The sequence below is a fragment of the Microcaecilia unicolor genome, chromosome 2, assembly GCF_901765095.1.
Source record: "Microcaecilia unicolor chromosome 2, aMicUni1.1, whole genome shotgun sequence".
Lineage (NCBI taxonomy): Eukaryota > Metazoa > Chordata > Amphibia > Gymnophiona > Siphonopidae > Microcaecilia > Microcaecilia unicolor.
In genome coordinates this window covers 521966209-521984081 of record NC_044032.1, presented here as the reverse complement: position 1 = coordinate 521984081, position 17873 = coordinate 521966209, and the positions used below count along the sequence as shown (strand labels likewise).

Below are 17873 nucleotides of genomic sequence, written 5' to 3'. Positions count from 1 at the left end.
AAGAAACTTGCTGCAGAGACAAAAACTCACAGTAACAACCTTTTTAGGTACATCAAAAGCAGACAGCCTGTGAGGGAATCTGTGGGACCATTAGATCTTGAAGGAGCAAAAGGGGCACTCGGGGAGGGCAATGTCATAGCAGAGAAACTGAATGAATTCTTTTCTTCGGTTTTTATGGAAGAAGATGTAAGAGATCTTCCTGTACCAAAAACGGTTTTCAAGGGTGATGATGCAGAGGAACTGAAAGACATCTCAGGTTCTCAGTGAACCTGGAAGATGTACAGAGTCAAATTGAGGAATTACAGAACAGTAGATCACCTGGATCAGATGGCATGTATCCAAGGTTCCTGAAAGAACTCAAACCTGAAATTGGTGATCTGCTTTTAGTAATCTGTAACCTATCATTAAAATTGTCTGTAGTACCTGAAGATTGGCGGGTGGCCAATGTAATGTTACTTTTGCTGCTTATAATTCCACAAGGCAAAGTAACCTGGGGAAAGCGATCCAGAGCTAAAGGGGACATGGTGTGGATGGTTACCCTACTCCATCTCTCCAAGACATGATCCGAGAAGTGTAAAAAGGAACTGAGAGACCATTTAAAATAACTGCAACAATTATATGTGGGTGGAGACGTATGTGGACTGAGTTTAATCAAGAGAGGAAAATCACCAGGTACTGTTTCTGGTTTGGTTTGTAAATAGAGGAGATAAGAATTGAGCTGAGAAACTTAAGTGCCCTGATATTATTAACTATGTTTTACGCTATGCTAACCATCTGGAGGAAAAAAAACTACCTTATTCAGACAAGTTGATGTTTATGAACTGGAAAGAGCATGCCCAGAGAAAGCAAAATTCGCCGTTTCCTCTCAGAGCACACCACCCGGACACTCGTGCACTCTCTCATTACCTCTCGCCTTGACTACTGCAGCCTATTCCTCACTGGCCTCCCACTTAGCCATCTATCTCCCCTTCAATCCATTCAGTACTCTGCTGCACGTCTTATCTTCCGTCAGGACCGATATGCCCATATCACCCCTCTCCTCAAGTCACTTCACTGGCTTCCGATCAGGTACCGCAAGCAGTTCAAGCTTCTCCTACTTACCTACAAATGCACTCGATCTGCAGCCCCTCATCACCCCTTACGTTCCTACTCGTAACCTCCGCTCACAGGTCAAATCCCTCCTCTCAGTACCCTTCTCCACCTCCGCCAACTCCAGGCTCCACCCTTTCTGCCTCGCCTCACCCTATGCTTGGAACAAACTCCCTGAGCCCATATGTCAAGCCCCCATACGTCAAGCCCATCTTCAAATCCTTACTCAAAGCCCACCTCTTCGATGTCGCCTTTGGCACATAACCATTATACCTCCATTGAGGAAATCTAGACTACCCAACTTGACATTTCGTCCTTTAGATTGTAAGCTCCTATGAGCAGGGACTGTCCTTCTTTGTTAATCTGTACAGCGCTGCGTAACCCTGGTAGCGCTTTAGAAATGTTAAGTAGTAGTAGTAGTAGAAAGCGTACCATTGGCCTACCGGAGCAAATCTAGCCCCAGCCTACATCCAGCTCGTGTGAGACTGCCAGAAGAGCTATAAGTGTGTGGCAAAGGAGAAAACGAAATTCTGTTTGTGTACCCCTACAGCCCCTGGGGAGTGTGTATGTGAGTGAGACTCCCACGGGAAGAGGAGCTGAGCCAGAGGAGTGTGCCTGGGTGGGTTACACCAACAATGAATGTGATATAAAATACGTGGTTCTGTTCTTTCTTTGCCATTTTTGGGACATAGACCATAGAAGTCCACCTGGCACTGTCTTCACATTCCAACTACTGGAGTTGCCATCAAAGCCCTCTCCAGCCCATCCTAAATGGGATAGCCATATACAGGACACAGACCATAGAAGTCTGCCTGGCACTGGCCTTAGTTCTTCATAGCTGGAGTTGCTCTTTAAGCACCACTCGACACATGACACACATGTAGTCATTCAAGTTTTGTTTTTGATACTATCCCTTTTCTAATTAGGGCTCCTCTGTGCTCATCCCACTTTTTGAGTTCTGTCACCATTTTTGCCTCCTCCGTCTTCCTCAGGAGGGCATTGCAGGCATGTCTTCGGTGGTGTGTACTTTGCAGGTGGGTGATCACAAAAGCAGGGCAGATATTTACATTCATAAATTATAGAATGCTATGATTTATGCATATACTTCCCCAAACTAGGTGTTAGAATTGACACCTGCTCTATGGGTGGCGAAAGTACTCCTGCATAAAAACAAACGTGTTTGACCAGTTATGCTAGCATTGTACAAAAAACATAGGAGATGCCTACTTTCTTACTAGAAAAGGCTCCAAACAGATGCATTCCTGATGTCCCTGTGTAGAATGATACTGCACATGCATGACTCACATGTCAAATCAAATCAATTCTTGTATACCTCTAATATCCCCTTTCCAGGGTTCAGTGCGGTTTACATTCTAGGCGAGACAAAAGCCGATAATGTTAGTGTGAGGTATGATATGAGAACTATTAGAGACCATTGGTGTATTGCATGAGACCAAAACACATTATAGGAAAGGATAATGGATGATACTAGGAAGTAGAAGTCAATGGATTGTTATGAAGCAGTCTTTGGGAAGAGAGGTTTTTATTAGCCTCTTCCTGAAGCTAAGGTACCTGTTTTCTGTTCTGATGGCAATAGGTAGAGAGCTCCATATTTTAACTTCAAGTACAGGGAATAGAAAGCTGAAAATCTTCTGGTTTCAAATTGTCTTTTGAAAGGGTGACGCTAGCTTCAGTTGTTTTTTCAGTCTGTTAGACTGGACCAAACGTAGTGAAGTGGTCTTAAGTCAGCAGTTCAGAGGTAAAACCCTGTAAGATTTGAAAAACTAGCTTTGAACCTGAGTCTTTCTGACATGTGCCATATGCTACCACTTAAGATATTTTTGATACCCTGTTTGAGCTGGTGACCATTACCAACACTATTGAGCTGATGACTATTACCATCACTCCTGTCCCACTAGTCAGCATTAATCTCAGGATGAACAGAGCTCAAAAGAACCCAGGTATGGGAATCCCAGAAACAGAAATTAGTTTCAAATGAAATTTAACAAATAGTTATGCATATATTTTTAAAATGTCTTGTTTACCACCTGCAATCTGTCAAAATAGTGCACATTGAGGTACAATCAGTATTGTTCTGTCCCTGGAGGGTTTACAATCTAGGTTTATACCTGAAATAATGGAGGGTTAAGTGACTTGCTCATAACTGCAGGGTGAGCACTGAGATGTGAACTGGGCTCCCCTGGTTCTCAACCTGCTTCTCTAACCATTAAGCTGCTCCAGTGTGTTTCTGTGATTTCTTTTTTTTCCCCCTACTTTCTTCCACCTTTCCAGGGGCAGCGGGTTCACTTTGTTTTTCTTTATACAAATGTAGATAAATCTCTGAATTAAAACTACACAAATATCATGTGCAGCCATGACACTTATTGCTGTGACATTCAAAGTTTAACATCTGTGCTGAAGGGTCAGAAGCATGGAGCCTGCTTTTTCCCTTAAAACCCTTTTCCACTAGCATGTCCACTGGGAATGGGTGGGGGAAAATTCTATTTTACTTTGACGAAACGCAAACCATGTCAGCATCTCAAACACACACAAGATAATAATTATCCTGAGTTCTAAAATGTACTTGTCCTGTTTTCCAGCAATCTTACATTTTTATCATTCCTTTACAAAGATTTTCCAAATGAAACATTGCAACAGCCTTGGGCACACAATCACTTCTAATATGAGCTGAGTGTGGCAGAGGCACAGCTGTTGCTGATGAGTAGTTCAGCAAATTAGTTAATTATCATTAAAGCAGCAACACTGGTGGGTGGTGGGATTTTTTTTTTTTTGGATAATTCAGTTCGTACTTAAAATCCTTATGATTTCCCTTTTCTGTTCTATTTATTTCATGCTAGAGGACATATTTATTTTTAAATCTTCTCTGCTACTCGCAGTCATTAGCATTAATCTCAGCGTTGTTGTTGTCAACTGCCATTCTGACCTCATGCAGGCATCACACTGATGCATTTAAACCAAAAATATCGCAGAATGACTGACGAATGAGTTCTAATACAGACTTTTAAAAACAAGAAGTGTGGCAGTGTTAAAAGGTACATCTTTTATTCCAAAATAAATTGTAAAAATGTGAGAATTAAAAATATTGGGGTAGCGAAACTTGATGGCAAGTGGATAGTGTGGGTCCATTCCACAGCCTGTTTACTGTTGCTTGGGGCAGCAGGACCAGGTATGATTCATATGCAGCATTTACAGCTCCAAAGGGTGGGGGAAATGAAGTCCCAGTCATCATGCTAAGAAAGCAAATAGAATGTTAGGTATTATTAGGAAAGGAATGGAAAACAAAAATGAGGATGTTATAATGACTTTGTATCGGTCCATGGTGCGAGTGCACCTCGAATATTGTGTTCAATTCTGGTCGCCACATCTCAAAAAAGATATAGTGGAATGAAAAGGTACAGAGAAGAGCGATGAAAATGATAAAGGGAATGGGACGACTTCCCCATGATGAAAGGCTGAAGCGTCTAGGGCTCTTCAGCTTGGAGAAGAGACGGCTGAGGGGAGATATGATAGAGGTCTATAAAGTAATGAGTGAAGTGGAACGGGTAAATATGAATCGTTTGTTTACTCTTTCCAAAAATTCTAGGACTAGGGGCATAATGATGAAGCTACAAAGTAGTAAATTTAATACGAATAGGAGAAAATGTTTCTTCACTCAACATGTAATTAAACTCTGGAATTTGTTGCCAGAGAATGTGGTAAAGGCGATTAGCTTAGCAGGGTTTAAAAAGGGTCTGGACAGCTTCCTAAAGGAAAAGTCCATAGACCATTATTAAATTGACTTGGGGAAAATCTACTGCTTATTTCTGAGATAAGCAGCATAAAATGTATTGAGTTTTCTGGGATCTTGCCAGGTATTTGTGACTTGGATTGGCCACTGTTGATAACAGGATGCTGGGCTTGATGGACCTTGGTCTGTCCCAATGTGGCAATACTTATGTACTTATGCAACAGTGACACCTAAAGGCCAGGATGGGAGTGCATGCTTCTACAGCCAACTGCAGCCTGGATCCCCTTAGTTGAAGGATGGTTACTGCAGTAGATAGATAGGTGTGTGAAAACCCCACATGGTTGCAGATGGAAATAGATGATGCTATACCATAGCACAGGGGTTCTCAACCCAGTCCTCAGGACAGACCAAGCCCGTCTGGTTTTCAGTATATCCTCAATGAATATGCATGAGGTAAATTTGCATACAAGGCAGTGCATGCATGCAAATGTATCTCATGCATATTCATGGTGGGTATCTTGAAAACCTGACTGACAGGGCGTGTCCCAAGGACTTGAATGAGAAACCCTGCCCTAGCAAGTTCCAGTTCAGCTTTAAGTTGGAAGCCCAAATAAAACCCCAAGAGAACTGTCAAGTAAAACTAGTAATAATAATAATAAAGAACCCAAAGTATTTATTAAGGTTAAAAAGACTGAAAGTGATAGTGTCAAGAAATGAGCTGATGCATTTAGGGCAGGGATTCTCAACTCAGTCCTCGGTACACACCAAGCCAGTCTGGTTTTCAAGATATACACAATGAATATACATGAGAGAAATTTTGCATACATTGCTCCTTTGTATACAAATATATCTCATGCATATTCATTGTGGGTATCCTGAAAACCTGGCTCACTTGGTGTGTCCTGAGGACTGGTTTGAGAACGTGGATTTAGTGAAGGGAAACCTTGCCTCACCAATCGATTACATTTCTTTGAAGGGGTGAACAAACATGTGGATAAAGGTGAGCCGGTCGATATTGTGTATCTGGATTTTCAAAAGGTGTTTGATAAAGTACCTCATGAAAGACTCCAGAGGAAATTGGAAAGTCATGGGATAGGAGTTAGTGTACTATTGTGGATTCAAAACTGGTTAAAAGATACAAAACAGAGAGTAGAGTTGACTGGTCAATATTCTCAACGGAGAAGGGTAGATAGTAGGGTTCCCCAGGGGTCTGTGCTGGGACTGCTGCTTTTTAACATATTTATAAATGATCTAGAGATGGGAGTAACTAGTGAGGTAATTAAATTTGCTGGCCACACAAAGTTATTCACAGTTGTTAAATCACAAGAGGATTGTATAAAATTACAAGAGGACCTTACGAGACTGGGAGACCAGGCATCTAAATGGCAGATGACGTTTAATGTGAGCAAGTGCAAAGTGATGCATGTGAGAAAGAGGAACCCAAATTATACTTATGTAATGCAAGGTTCCAGATTAGGAGTCACCAACCAGGAAAGGGATTTAGACGTCATCGTTGATGATACGTTGAAACCCTCTGCTCAGTGTGTGGCGGCCGCTAAGAAAGCAAATAGAATGTTATATTAGGAAAGGAATGGTAAACAAAAATGAGGATGTTATAATGCTGTTGTATCGCTCCATTGTGCGACCACACCTCAAATATTGTGTTCAATTCTGGTTGTCGCATCTCAAGAAAGATAAAGTGGAATTAGAAAAGGTATAGAGAAAAGCGACAAAAATGATAAAGGGAATGGGACAACTTCCCTATGAGGAAAGGCTAAAGCAGCTAGGCTCTTCAGCTTGGAGAAAAGACGGTTGAGGGGAGATATGATAGAGGTCTGTAAAATAATGAGTGAAGTGGAACGAGTAGACGTGAATCGCTTGTTCACTCTTTCCAAATATACTAGGACTAGGAGGCACGCAATGAAGTTAGAAAGTAGTACATTTAAAATGAATTGGAGAAAATATTTCTTCACTCAATGTGTAATTAAACTCTGGAATTGTTGCCAGAGAATGTAGTAAAAGAGATTATCTTAGTGAGCTTTAAAAAAGGTTTGGATGGCATCTTAAAGGAAAAGCCCATAGACCATTTTTAAAATGGACTTTGGGAAAATCCACTGCTTATTTCTGGGATAAGCAGCATAAAATGTATTGTACTGTTTTGGGATCTTGCCAGGTACTTGTGACCTGGATTGGCCACTGTTGGAAACATGATGCTGGGCTTGATGGACCTTCGTCTGTCCCAGTATGGCAATACTTATGTATGTAACCCCTGTAGGGCTTGATTTGCTAAGGTTACTTCTTTCATTCTGCATCTCTGAGGATCTAATTTAGTGAGCCAGTGTTTAGACAGATCTATTTGGTGCTTGAAATCGTTGGCCTGTGTTGTGCCTCTCTCTCTAAACATGTGATGAGAGCAGTATAAATCCACATCCAAGAGACCTGGTTTAGTTTGTTTTCTTCATAGCAGTGCTGTCCTACAATTCAGCTGAAGGGCATCTGGCTTAGTTCTGCTTGAGGGAAGTTATTTAAAAGATGTCAACTTTATCTTTTATTTTAATATCCTGTCAGGGCTGTTTAAATGGTTGTTGGCTTATCTGAAGTATTCTGGTGTATATAACTTGCTTGGCATTGACCATCTAATATGCATGCAAACATACTGTGGTCTAGCACTGAATAGTGCTTTTTTTTTTTTTTAATTCTGATGAAGAATAATGTACCTTACCAGCACAGATGGGAAGTGATATTGGATTTTGCTCACACCATTTTCCAGTTGAGGTTGACAGCAAGTTACATTCAGGTACAATAAGTATTTATTTCCCTGTCGCCGGAAGGATTACCATCTATGTTTGTACCTGAGGCGGTGGAGGGGTAAGTGACTACTTGCCCAGGATCACAAGGGGCTGCAGTGGGGTTGGAAATGGTCTTCCCAATTTTCAGCACAGCCTGTTAAGAACAGAGTTCCTATATGCATGTATGCAACAGCATGGCACCTATTTCCCAGTTGTTCCTCCGCTGCAGGATCTGCCCTCTGTTTTATTTTATTCAGGCTCTGCGGGTTGTCTGGTGGTAGGAGTAGCATGTTTTTCAGAGTACAGCAAAAAAAAAAAAAAGTTGCCTCTCATGAGGAAATAAATTGTTAAAATTATTCAGATAACATCATCCATGTAGATAGATTTGTGCAAAAGAGAGTTCAACGGATTGCAGTGCGGTTGTTCTAAACTGCTTATGATCTGAGCTTGAGAACGGGGAAGTGGTCTTGCTTGCAAGTGGTGGATCTCAGGTTTGTGATCGCATTGCCCTGCTGGCCTGTGTACCTACAGATAAGAAGTACAATGTTGGGTCAGACCATTGGTCAGATAAGCCCAGCATTCTGTCTTGGCCAATCTGGGTCACTTAGCAGTACCTGGCCAATCCAGATGGGGAGATCCATTTCCTGTTGCTCACTTCCAGGTTAGAAGATGGCATACCTTTGGCTAATTGTTAATAGATCTGTCCAGACATCTGTTTAAATCTTCTAAAAACTCAGCTGTATTAACTCTGACCACACCATCTAGCAATGAGTTCCACAGATTGGTAGGTTGACTGAAAAAAAATGCCTTGCTTTAAATCGTGCTGTCAGACAACTTTGTGGAATTTTCTCTAGTCCTAGCAAAAATTGAAAAAACATATAACCGTTCCCTCTTAACTCATTCCACACCACCCACAATCTAATAAACTTCTATTACAGGGAGACCAAATCATTTTTATTGTTGTTGTTTCAGCCAAACCCAAATCTATGGCCAAAAATCACTGCTTGGTTTCAGCCGAAACCAGCCCAGCTTCCAAACTACTACTACTACTACTACTTAACATTTCTAGAGCGCTACTAGGGTTACGCAGCGCTGTACAATTTAACAAAGAGAGACAGTCCCTGCTCAAAGAGCTTACAATCTAATAGACAAGTGAACGGTCGGTCCGATAGGGGCAGTCAAATTGGGGCATTCTGGATTCACTGAACGGTAAGGGTTAGGTGCCGAACGCAGCATTGAAGAGGTGGGCTTTAAGCAAAGACTTGAAGACGGGCAGGGAGGGGGCTTGGCGTAAGGGTTCAGGAAGGTTGTTCCAAGCATAGGGTGAGGCGAGGCAGAATGAGCGGAGCCTGGAGTTGGCGGTGGTGGAGAAGGGTACTGAGAGGAGGGATTTATCCTGTGAACGGAGGTTACGGGCGGGAACGTAAGGGGAGATGAGGGTAGAGAGGTAGTGAGGGGCAGCAGACTGAGTGCATTTGTAGGTAAGAAGGAGAAGCTTGAATTGAATGCGGTATCTGATCGGAAGCCAGTGAAGTGACCTGAGGAGAGGGGTGATATGAGTATATCGGTTCTGGCGGAATATGAGATGTGCAGCAGAGTTCTGAACAGACTGAAGGGGGGATAGATGGCTAAGTGGGAGGCCGGTGAGGAGTAAGTTGCAGTAGTCCAGGCGAGAGGTAATGAGAGCGTGGACGAGAGTTCGGGTGGTGTGTTCAGAGAGGAAAGGGCGAATTTTGCTGATGTTAAAGAGGAAGAAGCGACAGGTCTTGGCTATCTGCTGGATATGCGCAGAGAAGGAGAGAGAGGAGTCAAAGATGACTCCGAGGTTGCGGGCAGATGAGACGGGGAGGATGAGGGTGTTATCAACTGAGATAGAAAGTGGAGGAAGAGGAGAAGTGGGTTTTGGTGGAAAGACGATAAGCTCGGTCTTGGACATGTTCAGTTTCAGGTGGCGGTTGGACATCCAGGCAGCAATGTCGGATAAGCAGACCGATACCTTTGCCAGGGTCTCCGCGGTGATGTCTGGTGTGGAGAGATACAGTTGGGTGTCATCAGCATAGAGATGATACTGGAAACCATGAGATGAGATCAGGGAGCCCAGGGAAGAGGTGTAGATTGAGAAGAGAAGGGGTCCAAGGACCGATCCCTGGCCGAACACCAACAGATAAGGGGATGGGGGTGAAGGAAGATCCATGAGAGTGAACTTTGAAGGTGCGGTGGGAGAGATAGGAGGAGAACCAGGAGAGGACAGAGCCCTGGAACCCAAATGAGGACAGTGTGGCAAGAAGTAAGTCATGATTGACAGTGTCAAAAGCGGCGGATAGATCCAGGAGGATGAGGATGGAGTAGTGGCCTCTGGATTTGGCAAGGAACAGGTCATTACAGACTTTAGAAAGTGCTGTTTCTGTCGAGTGAAGAGGGCGAAAACCGGATTGAAGCGGATCAAGGATGGCATGAGAGGAGAGAAAATCAAACAGGAACAGCCCCTAATCTCTCCCTCCCCCTGAACAGAAGGAGGGGCCCCCTGGACCTGCCGTACAACCACTGGTTATCTAGTGGCTAATCAAGGCAAGAGCAACTGTGTATCGCTGCTTTCCATGCCAGCTCCAATCTCAAAATGGCTTCCTCAACCTCCAGCAGCAATCTTGCGATACTACCACTGGAGGTTGTGGCAGCCATTGCAGTATAGATGGAATGGGCAGGAGCAACTGGGGTTTGCTTCTGCCTGGACTAGCCACTGGATCACCAGCAGTTGTATGATAGGCCTGGGGGTGCTTACAGGTGGGTTCAGGAGGAGGGCTCTTTTTCTTTGGGGGAAAGGAAGAAAGTGGGGGCTCCTGCTCGAGGAGGAGCATGGGGGCTTCTTCTGTTTGGGGAAGTGCTGCAGGATACAGCACAAAGTTTTAGTTTCAGCCAAACATACACTGGCATTTGTCAGCCAAAATCAAAACAGGGCCAAATATGGATTTTGGGCCGGTTTTGGCACCAAAACTGATAGCTTCATATGGCCTCTAACCTCTCTACCCTCTACAATATCCCCTCCAAATCTTCTTAAGCACCTTCATAAGGGAGTTGTTCATACCCTGTTTTGTAAAGAAAGAAGAGGGTACTGTCTTTTGGGACTTTCTAGTTTATAGGACACTGCACGCAATGCTTTTTGAAATGCTTGTTGGTAGGGCATAGCTCCGAACCAGTGAGGAAACGCTTGCTTCATTCACTCAAGTATTCTAGAGCCTTTCCTGTTGGAGCAACCCATGGAGTAGGAATGAAAAAGTGTGTGGCTTTATTTGATCTGTGGTGCTGAGTGAAACATCTGTGGTGATTGCATTTTTCGCTTTCTTTTGTGACAGGAGGAAGGGACACCATAACATTACATGATCTCACACCAGTAGAACCTCAGCCAAAATCATCACTACTGGCCGCCACTGAGCAACAGCCCCAGCTGAGGGCCCAAGCACATGAAGGTGAGCAGGTGAACTGAGACCAAGCCTTTTTTTTTCTTTCAATTTAATGTCCAGTGTTTATTTATTTTTCAATTTGTTTATTGAGTTTCAAATATACATAACAATGTTACATTGCCCCTAAACAGCTTAATCCTATCAAGGAACTCATCTACCACTACCTAAAACACAAGTTAACTGGCTAAATGAAAAGCATTACTTACACTTCTATAGTCCATTCCATGTCTTGCCTTGAGTTACTTGCACCTTGGCAGTTTGTTGTCCTTCTATTAACCTAGAAAACCACCCCTCCCTATCCCCTCCCCCCCTCCCACCCCTACATCCACCCCTGCCCACCCCCGCCCAGGGAAAGTCTCTCAGAGAATTCACTTCTCATGTCCAAATGTCCGGCTTACATGTTCAGGATGCGCCCTCTGCCCCCTGAGGGAATGGTCTGCCAAAATGGCGTCCATAATGTCCAGTGTTTAAAGAAGAAAAGTTTGTTTTCATTTCTTCCCTATGGGTACTACAGCCTTAATTTTCAGCACAACCTGTGGGAAACAGGGAGAGGCCTGTCAGAATACAAGGTGTTTCCCCCTCCCTGCTCAGCCATGTTGGCACCAGTCTCTTGTCCTTCCAAACTTTGGCAATCCTTAGCAGTCTTCCTATGCTCCCTCTCTATGGAATTTGCAGTCTAGCAACACTTTTAAAACTATTCCAAAACATTTGTGAAAGAAGACATTTAATGCTTTATCTTCAGTTTACACATATTCCTGCAGCCCTTTTCCAAATTTAGTTTGATGATTGCTGTCATGTTTATTGCTCTGTTCAGTACTTCTGTGTTCCCCATAGAGACAAAGAGCCTCCAGTAAATAATAAGAGGGGAAAGTATGTGGAATCTGGATTATGAATTATTTCCAACCCCCTTGTGTTTGTGTGTGTGTATATCTGTATTGTCATGTGTTTGACCTGAAGGGAAGAGGTAGTTTGAATGAAAGGAATCCAAACAGTCTATTATTTTAGAAAGAATAATAAACGGAAACAAAATGATAATATATCAAACCATTAGATGTCAGTAGACTTAGGGGCCCTCTAACTAAGGTGTGTTAAGCCCCTGTACGATGTGATACCTGCCAGCAAGCCGTAGGAGTAGTTTCCATGCTCTGGCATTTACTCCGAAGGGCTACGTATAACTCGAGACTACCTCTACTTCAGGAAGCAGGTGAAAGTCTGGCTCTTCTCCCAAGCCTTTAATACGCAAAGTGACTGACTATACACCCATTCTGCACCTTGAGTAGCTTGCTACATATACTGTAACTTAAATCAGTTCCTTATCTCTTGTGTAACTATACAAAGAACTTGCCTTGATTTTAGCTAACTATCAAATTATCCCAACTGACTCTACCACGCATCTTGTTCACATCATATATCTGCTCTCGGTCCCTCAGCTATATGGTAAGCCGTATTGTAGAAACTATTTAGCATCATATCTATGTTAGTTGAATGTTCTAATGCATGCTTATTAGGTGTATCATTAGTATTATGCTAACATTGTATTATATCTCTGGTATTTGAATTTCGGTGCTGTTAATTGTGTATATTTTTGATACTGTTTCACTGTAGTTCTATTATTAGGTTTCAATTTACTGTTTTCAAGTTTACCTCATTTATTATATTTATGTTTATTCTTGGTTATTATACTACTAGTAAAAAAAGGCCCGTTTCTCACAGAAATGAAACGGGCGCTAGCAAGGTTATCATGTAATGGTGATTATGTTTTTAAGGGAACCGTTAGGAGAAATGTTCTGTCATGATAAGTAATAATTGGGAAGGGTGTATAATGATTAATATGCTCCAGTGGTATTAGATACAGATTGTTTTATCTATTTTTTTTATCTTTCTTTTTTGTGATTTTTATTTATAGTATTTTTGAAAAGATAAAGAGTACGCAGACTCCATCCATGTCCAGCATTTCTTTTCTCTTCCCTCCCCTCAATCCGTGTCCAGCATTTCTCCTCTCTTCCCTCCCCTCCATCCATGTGCATCTCCTTCCTGACTTCCCTCCCCTCCATCCATCCATGTCCAGCAACTCTCCGTTCTCCCCTGCCCCCTCCATTCATCCATCCATGTTCAGCAATTCTCCTATGTCCCCTGCCCTCCCCTCCCCTCCATCCATGTCCAGGAACTCTTCATTCTCCCCTGCCCTCTCTCTTCCATCCACCCATATCCAGCAAATTTCCTCTCTCCCCTGCCCCCATTCATCCATCCATATCCATCAATACTCCTCTCTCCCCGCCCTCCCCACCATCCATCCATGTCCAGCAACTCTCCATTGTCCCCTACCCTCTCCTCCATCCATCCATACCCAGCAAATTTGCTCTCTCCCCTACCCCCTCCATCCATCCATCCATGTCCAGCAATTCTCCTCTCTCCCCTGCCCTCCCTTCCATCCATCCATGTTCAGCAATTCTCCTCTCTCCCCTGCCCTCCCTTCCATCCATCCATGTTCAGCAATTCTCCTCTCTCCCCTGCCCTCCCCTCCCATCCATCCATGTTCAGCAATTCTCCTCTCTCCCCTGCCCTCCCCTCCCATCCATCCATGTTCAGCAATTCTCCTCTCTCCCCTGCCCTCCCCTCCATCCATCCATGTTCAGCAATTCTCCTCTCTCCCCCTGCCCTCCCCTCCTGTCCTGTCCAGCGATCTCTTCTCTCCCCCTGCCCTCCCCTCCTCTCCTGTCCAGTGATATCTTCTCTCCCCCTGCCCTCCCCTCCTCTCCTGTCCAGCGATCTCTTCTCTCCCCCTGCCCTCCCATCCATGTCCAGTGATTCTTCCTGCCCTCCTCTCCGTTCCTTCCCCTCCCTGTGCATTTAACCCTTTTACTTTCAGGCGCAGTGACAGCAGTGAAGAGGACAACACAGCTTCTCCCTTCCCTCACACAGTGTCCTGCCCTCGCGGAAACAGGAAATGCATCATCACAGAAGGCAGGACACTGCGTGAGGGAAGGGAGAAGCTGGAGGTGAGCCCGCTGTGTTGTCCTCTTCACTGCCATGCACCTGAAAGTAAAAGGGTTAAACACGCACGGGGGGGGGGGGGGAGAGGAACGGAGAGGAGGGCTGTCGATTGGGGAGCTGATGGCGGGAAGGAGCGGAGGGACCGTCCGAGAGCTGCCTGGCTGCAGTGCTGCGGCACCAGGCAGCCCTGCGTTTGGGGGGGGCAGCAGCCAGGGGAATGTCACGGTTGGGCTCTCCCCAAGCCTCTTATACAGGGCGCCTATGACTGTCCTCCCATTCCATCCATGTCCATCAATTCTCCTGTGCCCTCCCCTTCCCTTCCTCCCTCCCTCCCCTCGATGTCCCGCAATTCTCTCCTCCTGACATCATCTTGCCTCCAACGTTCCCTTCCCCCTCATTGTTCCACCCTCTGACATCATTATGTTTTGACGCGAGAGCGGGGCAATGAGTGGGAATGGATGTTATGAACCCAGGCATCCAGACGTAGAATGTTGGAGGTGCAAATTATTATATAGGATTGTTATGCTGTTAACAAAATTGTAAGTTTTATGTTAAACTGTACCTGCTGTACACCACTTTGGGTGAATCTCTTCATAAAGGCGGTTGATAAATTCCAATAAATAAATAAATTAAACTACATTAAAAGCCCGGCCATGTTTCGCCCAATGTTGACTGTTAATAAATACATAAATACAAGTTAGTAAAATCATAAAATCATCCAAATAATGAATTACTGATTCTAACACGCTACTACACTATCGAAGTTTTCACCCAGTAATGAATACAGACAAAGACAGTGCCTGTGCCTGAAGTGGTAATCAAACTCAGTTCCCCAGGACCAAAATCCACCACCCTAACCACTAGGCCACTCCACCCTTTCTGAATCGTCTCTTAATGTAAGAAGGCTAGCCTTCTTTCCCTTACCTTATCAGCTACTACATTTGAGAACCAGAGCACCCTTCTTTTCCTCTTACTTTTATGTAGTTGTCTAACATAATGGTTTGTCGCCTTCAGTAAGTGCCTTCAGTATTCTCCTGTCAGAATAATGATAGCAGTGCTCCCCAACCCTGTTTTGGAGGCACACTTAATCTGGATGTTTTTCAGGTCATCTTTAGATAGTCTCTCTTCCTTTTCTCTGTTTCTTCTACTCTGTTCCTTCACTCCTATTTCATGTTATTCTATTTGTAACGATTGTAAGCCAGTTGGAGTCTGCTCCATGTGGAAAAAAGTGGGATATAAATGTGCAAATAAATAAATATCTGTATTGAATATACATGAGCCACGTCTCCAAAGTATGCAAATATACGCCATACATATTCACTGTCACTATCCAAAAACCATATATGACTCCAGGACGAGGGGGAGACCATATAACTATGACTTTAGGTCTTCGTTTCATTCATGGCACACTGTTGAGCGAGTACCTGCTCCAGATGTGGACTGTAGTAAGGTTTCAGGCAGGAGTGTTGATAGTTCATACACAGAGGATTTTTTAAAAGTCGAACAGCATTTTCTCTGTAGCACAGAATAGGAGTGAAGATGCTTGTTGGAAAGAGGATTTGATACATCTGAATTTGACTTGCCTTGTATGGTATGGTATTCTGTTTTTTTTTTTTTTAAGTGGGCAACCACACATTACGATGATTCAACATATTTAGTAATTGAATTGTTACCCATACGCCCCTGCATTCTATATACACCAAAGTTAGGATACAATTCGGCATGCAGTTATGAAATAAGGCCAGTTACACACATAGCATAACTAATTAACATTGAATGGGCATTAACAAGCACCAGTTGGCACTAATTGAACATTGCACACATAATCTTATGCCCCCTATTCTATGAACAGCACACCTAACTTCCCATGTACAAATGCAAAGGGGGTGTTAACATGGGAGGGGCATGGTGCCACCATTTTTGCCAGCCATAGACACGGCATGAGTGGTCACACCTGAAGTTTGATATGTAACTGTGGACTTAAGCTAGTATTCTGTAAGAATTTGGCACATCACTCTGCCATTATATTAGCTTAGCGCCAGTTTTTTTTTTGTGTCTAACTTAGTGATATCTTTGAATTTACCCTCTGGTCTGTTTTTTGCATTATAGAAGTTAGAAGTTATGTCTTGTGTTTTAGCTTGGAAACTTCTCTGTGTTGCCAAATCTAACAAGGATGTTTGTCTTTTTTTTTTCTATCCCAGTAGAACAGAAGAAAGAGAACATTGAAAATTGCGCTTCTTTAGCGGAGCTCCGAGTCCCACAGGAACATGATGATGTTGCTTTAGAATTCAAGGCCAATCATAATAGTGACAAGTACATGCATGTCCATCCCTTGCTGCCCCAGATAACCTCTGCAGATAAAGAAATAGACAGGTGCAGAAGTGAAATAATTCAACTGACAGAAAAACTGGCAGCTGCTGAGCTAGATAGCAATAGCCTGGGAAGCCCCATGGAGGGGCAGAGCCCAGCAGAACTTAAACCACAGCTCAGTACCTCATCAGAGGGAGACTTCCTCTTACCCATCCTCGAGCCCTCTAATCCTGCAGACCCATCACCTTTGGTGCATCGGGAAGAAACTGAAATCTGTACCTTGAAAGGCACAGAGGAAGTAGCAGAAAATGGGCTGTCTAGAAGTTCTGAGAAAATAAATGTCATGGAAGTTGGAAGATGTGAGGAGGATAATGAAGACCTTCTACCATCACAACCACCACCAGCAAGCAGCCAAGAACTGAGTATTGCAGCAGAGCACAGACGTAACTCATTGGACAATGCCTCCATCTCTGATAAACAGTCTCTTCCTAGCAAAAACTGTGAATGTATTGATGATGTTGCTTGATAATAATTCATTATTTTGAAAAATCAGATCCTGGATAAAGTGGCTTTAACTGTGGGCCAAGGAAAGATCTGCCTCCCTCTCCCTTGCCCCCTTGTTCCGATAGCAGATGGTTACATGTAAAACATGTTTACACAATGATATTGGGCCCTCCCCCCCCTCAGCTTAGTTACTTGGACCATGGTTTATTACACCTTAACTATCGTTTCTCCCTTTTCATGCTGAACCATGACCATATAAGGAAATGCTCACCCTGGCTACCTTGTCTTCAAGCTCGCTACTGATTTTTCCTTCAGCCATAAGGAGTCAAGAAGCATGGATCGTGCTCACACATACATTGGCACTGTATGAGGGTAATCCTACAAACTGTGCACCTTGCCCCAGATGTTCAGCTCCTGGCCAATTACTGGCTATCAGTGAATATTCAGCAGGGGATAGTTGGCTATTTCCCGCCAAATATTTGCTGACAGCATATAACAGCTAACCGGCTCTATCGCATGATACAGTGAATATTGAGTGCATCGTTGGCTAAGTTTGGCGGCCGAATTGGGCTACCCAATAGCAGGCCTATCTTTGGACACTATAAACTTAACTGGCCAGCGTTGAACATTGGCCTGGCCGGTTAAGTTAAAAACTGGCCAAAACTAAACCGGATATTCAACGCTGGTCACCAGAAATGGCCCAGCCCTCAATATCCAGCCTCACTGCCACTCGCAGGAGCTAGCCAGGCTGCCTTCCACAATCTGACTATTGGGCCCCGATATTCTCTAAAGTAGGCACATACTTTCTTTTATGGACTACTAGCATCAGTAGCTATATACGCATGGGTATGCACTTAAGCCGACGTAAGTGCTCGTGCCTAAGTGTATGCACCTAAATTCTGAAGTTAGGCAGAACTCATACTTCCATATGTATGTATATGCCTACCTCTAAAAATACACAACGTATGATAATGCTTATTT

The 17873-nt window shown here is 43.7% G+C and overlaps 1 protein-coding gene across 2 annotated transcripts in view; it reads left to right on the top strand.

The window, feature by feature from the left end:
* Nucleotides 1–17502, top strand: part of CCDC149 (coiled-coil domain containing 149) — a 179857-nt gene extending 162355 nt beyond the window's left edge. The window contains exons 11-12 of one of the 2 annotated variants that reach the window (XM_030191244.1): nucleotides 10977–11090; nucleotides 16283–17502. In XM_030191244.1, coding sequence (XP_030047104.1) covers nucleotides 10977–11090; nucleotides 16283–16914 — 746 coding nt within the window. In that variant the 3' untranslated portion in view covers nucleotides 16915–17502. Of the gene's footprint in view, nucleotides 1–10976; nucleotides 11091–16279 lie in introns of both variants that reach the window. The other variant, XM_030191243.1, reaches the window with a different exon arrangement.
* The last annotated feature ends 371 nt before the right edge of the window (nucleotides 17503–17873 follow it).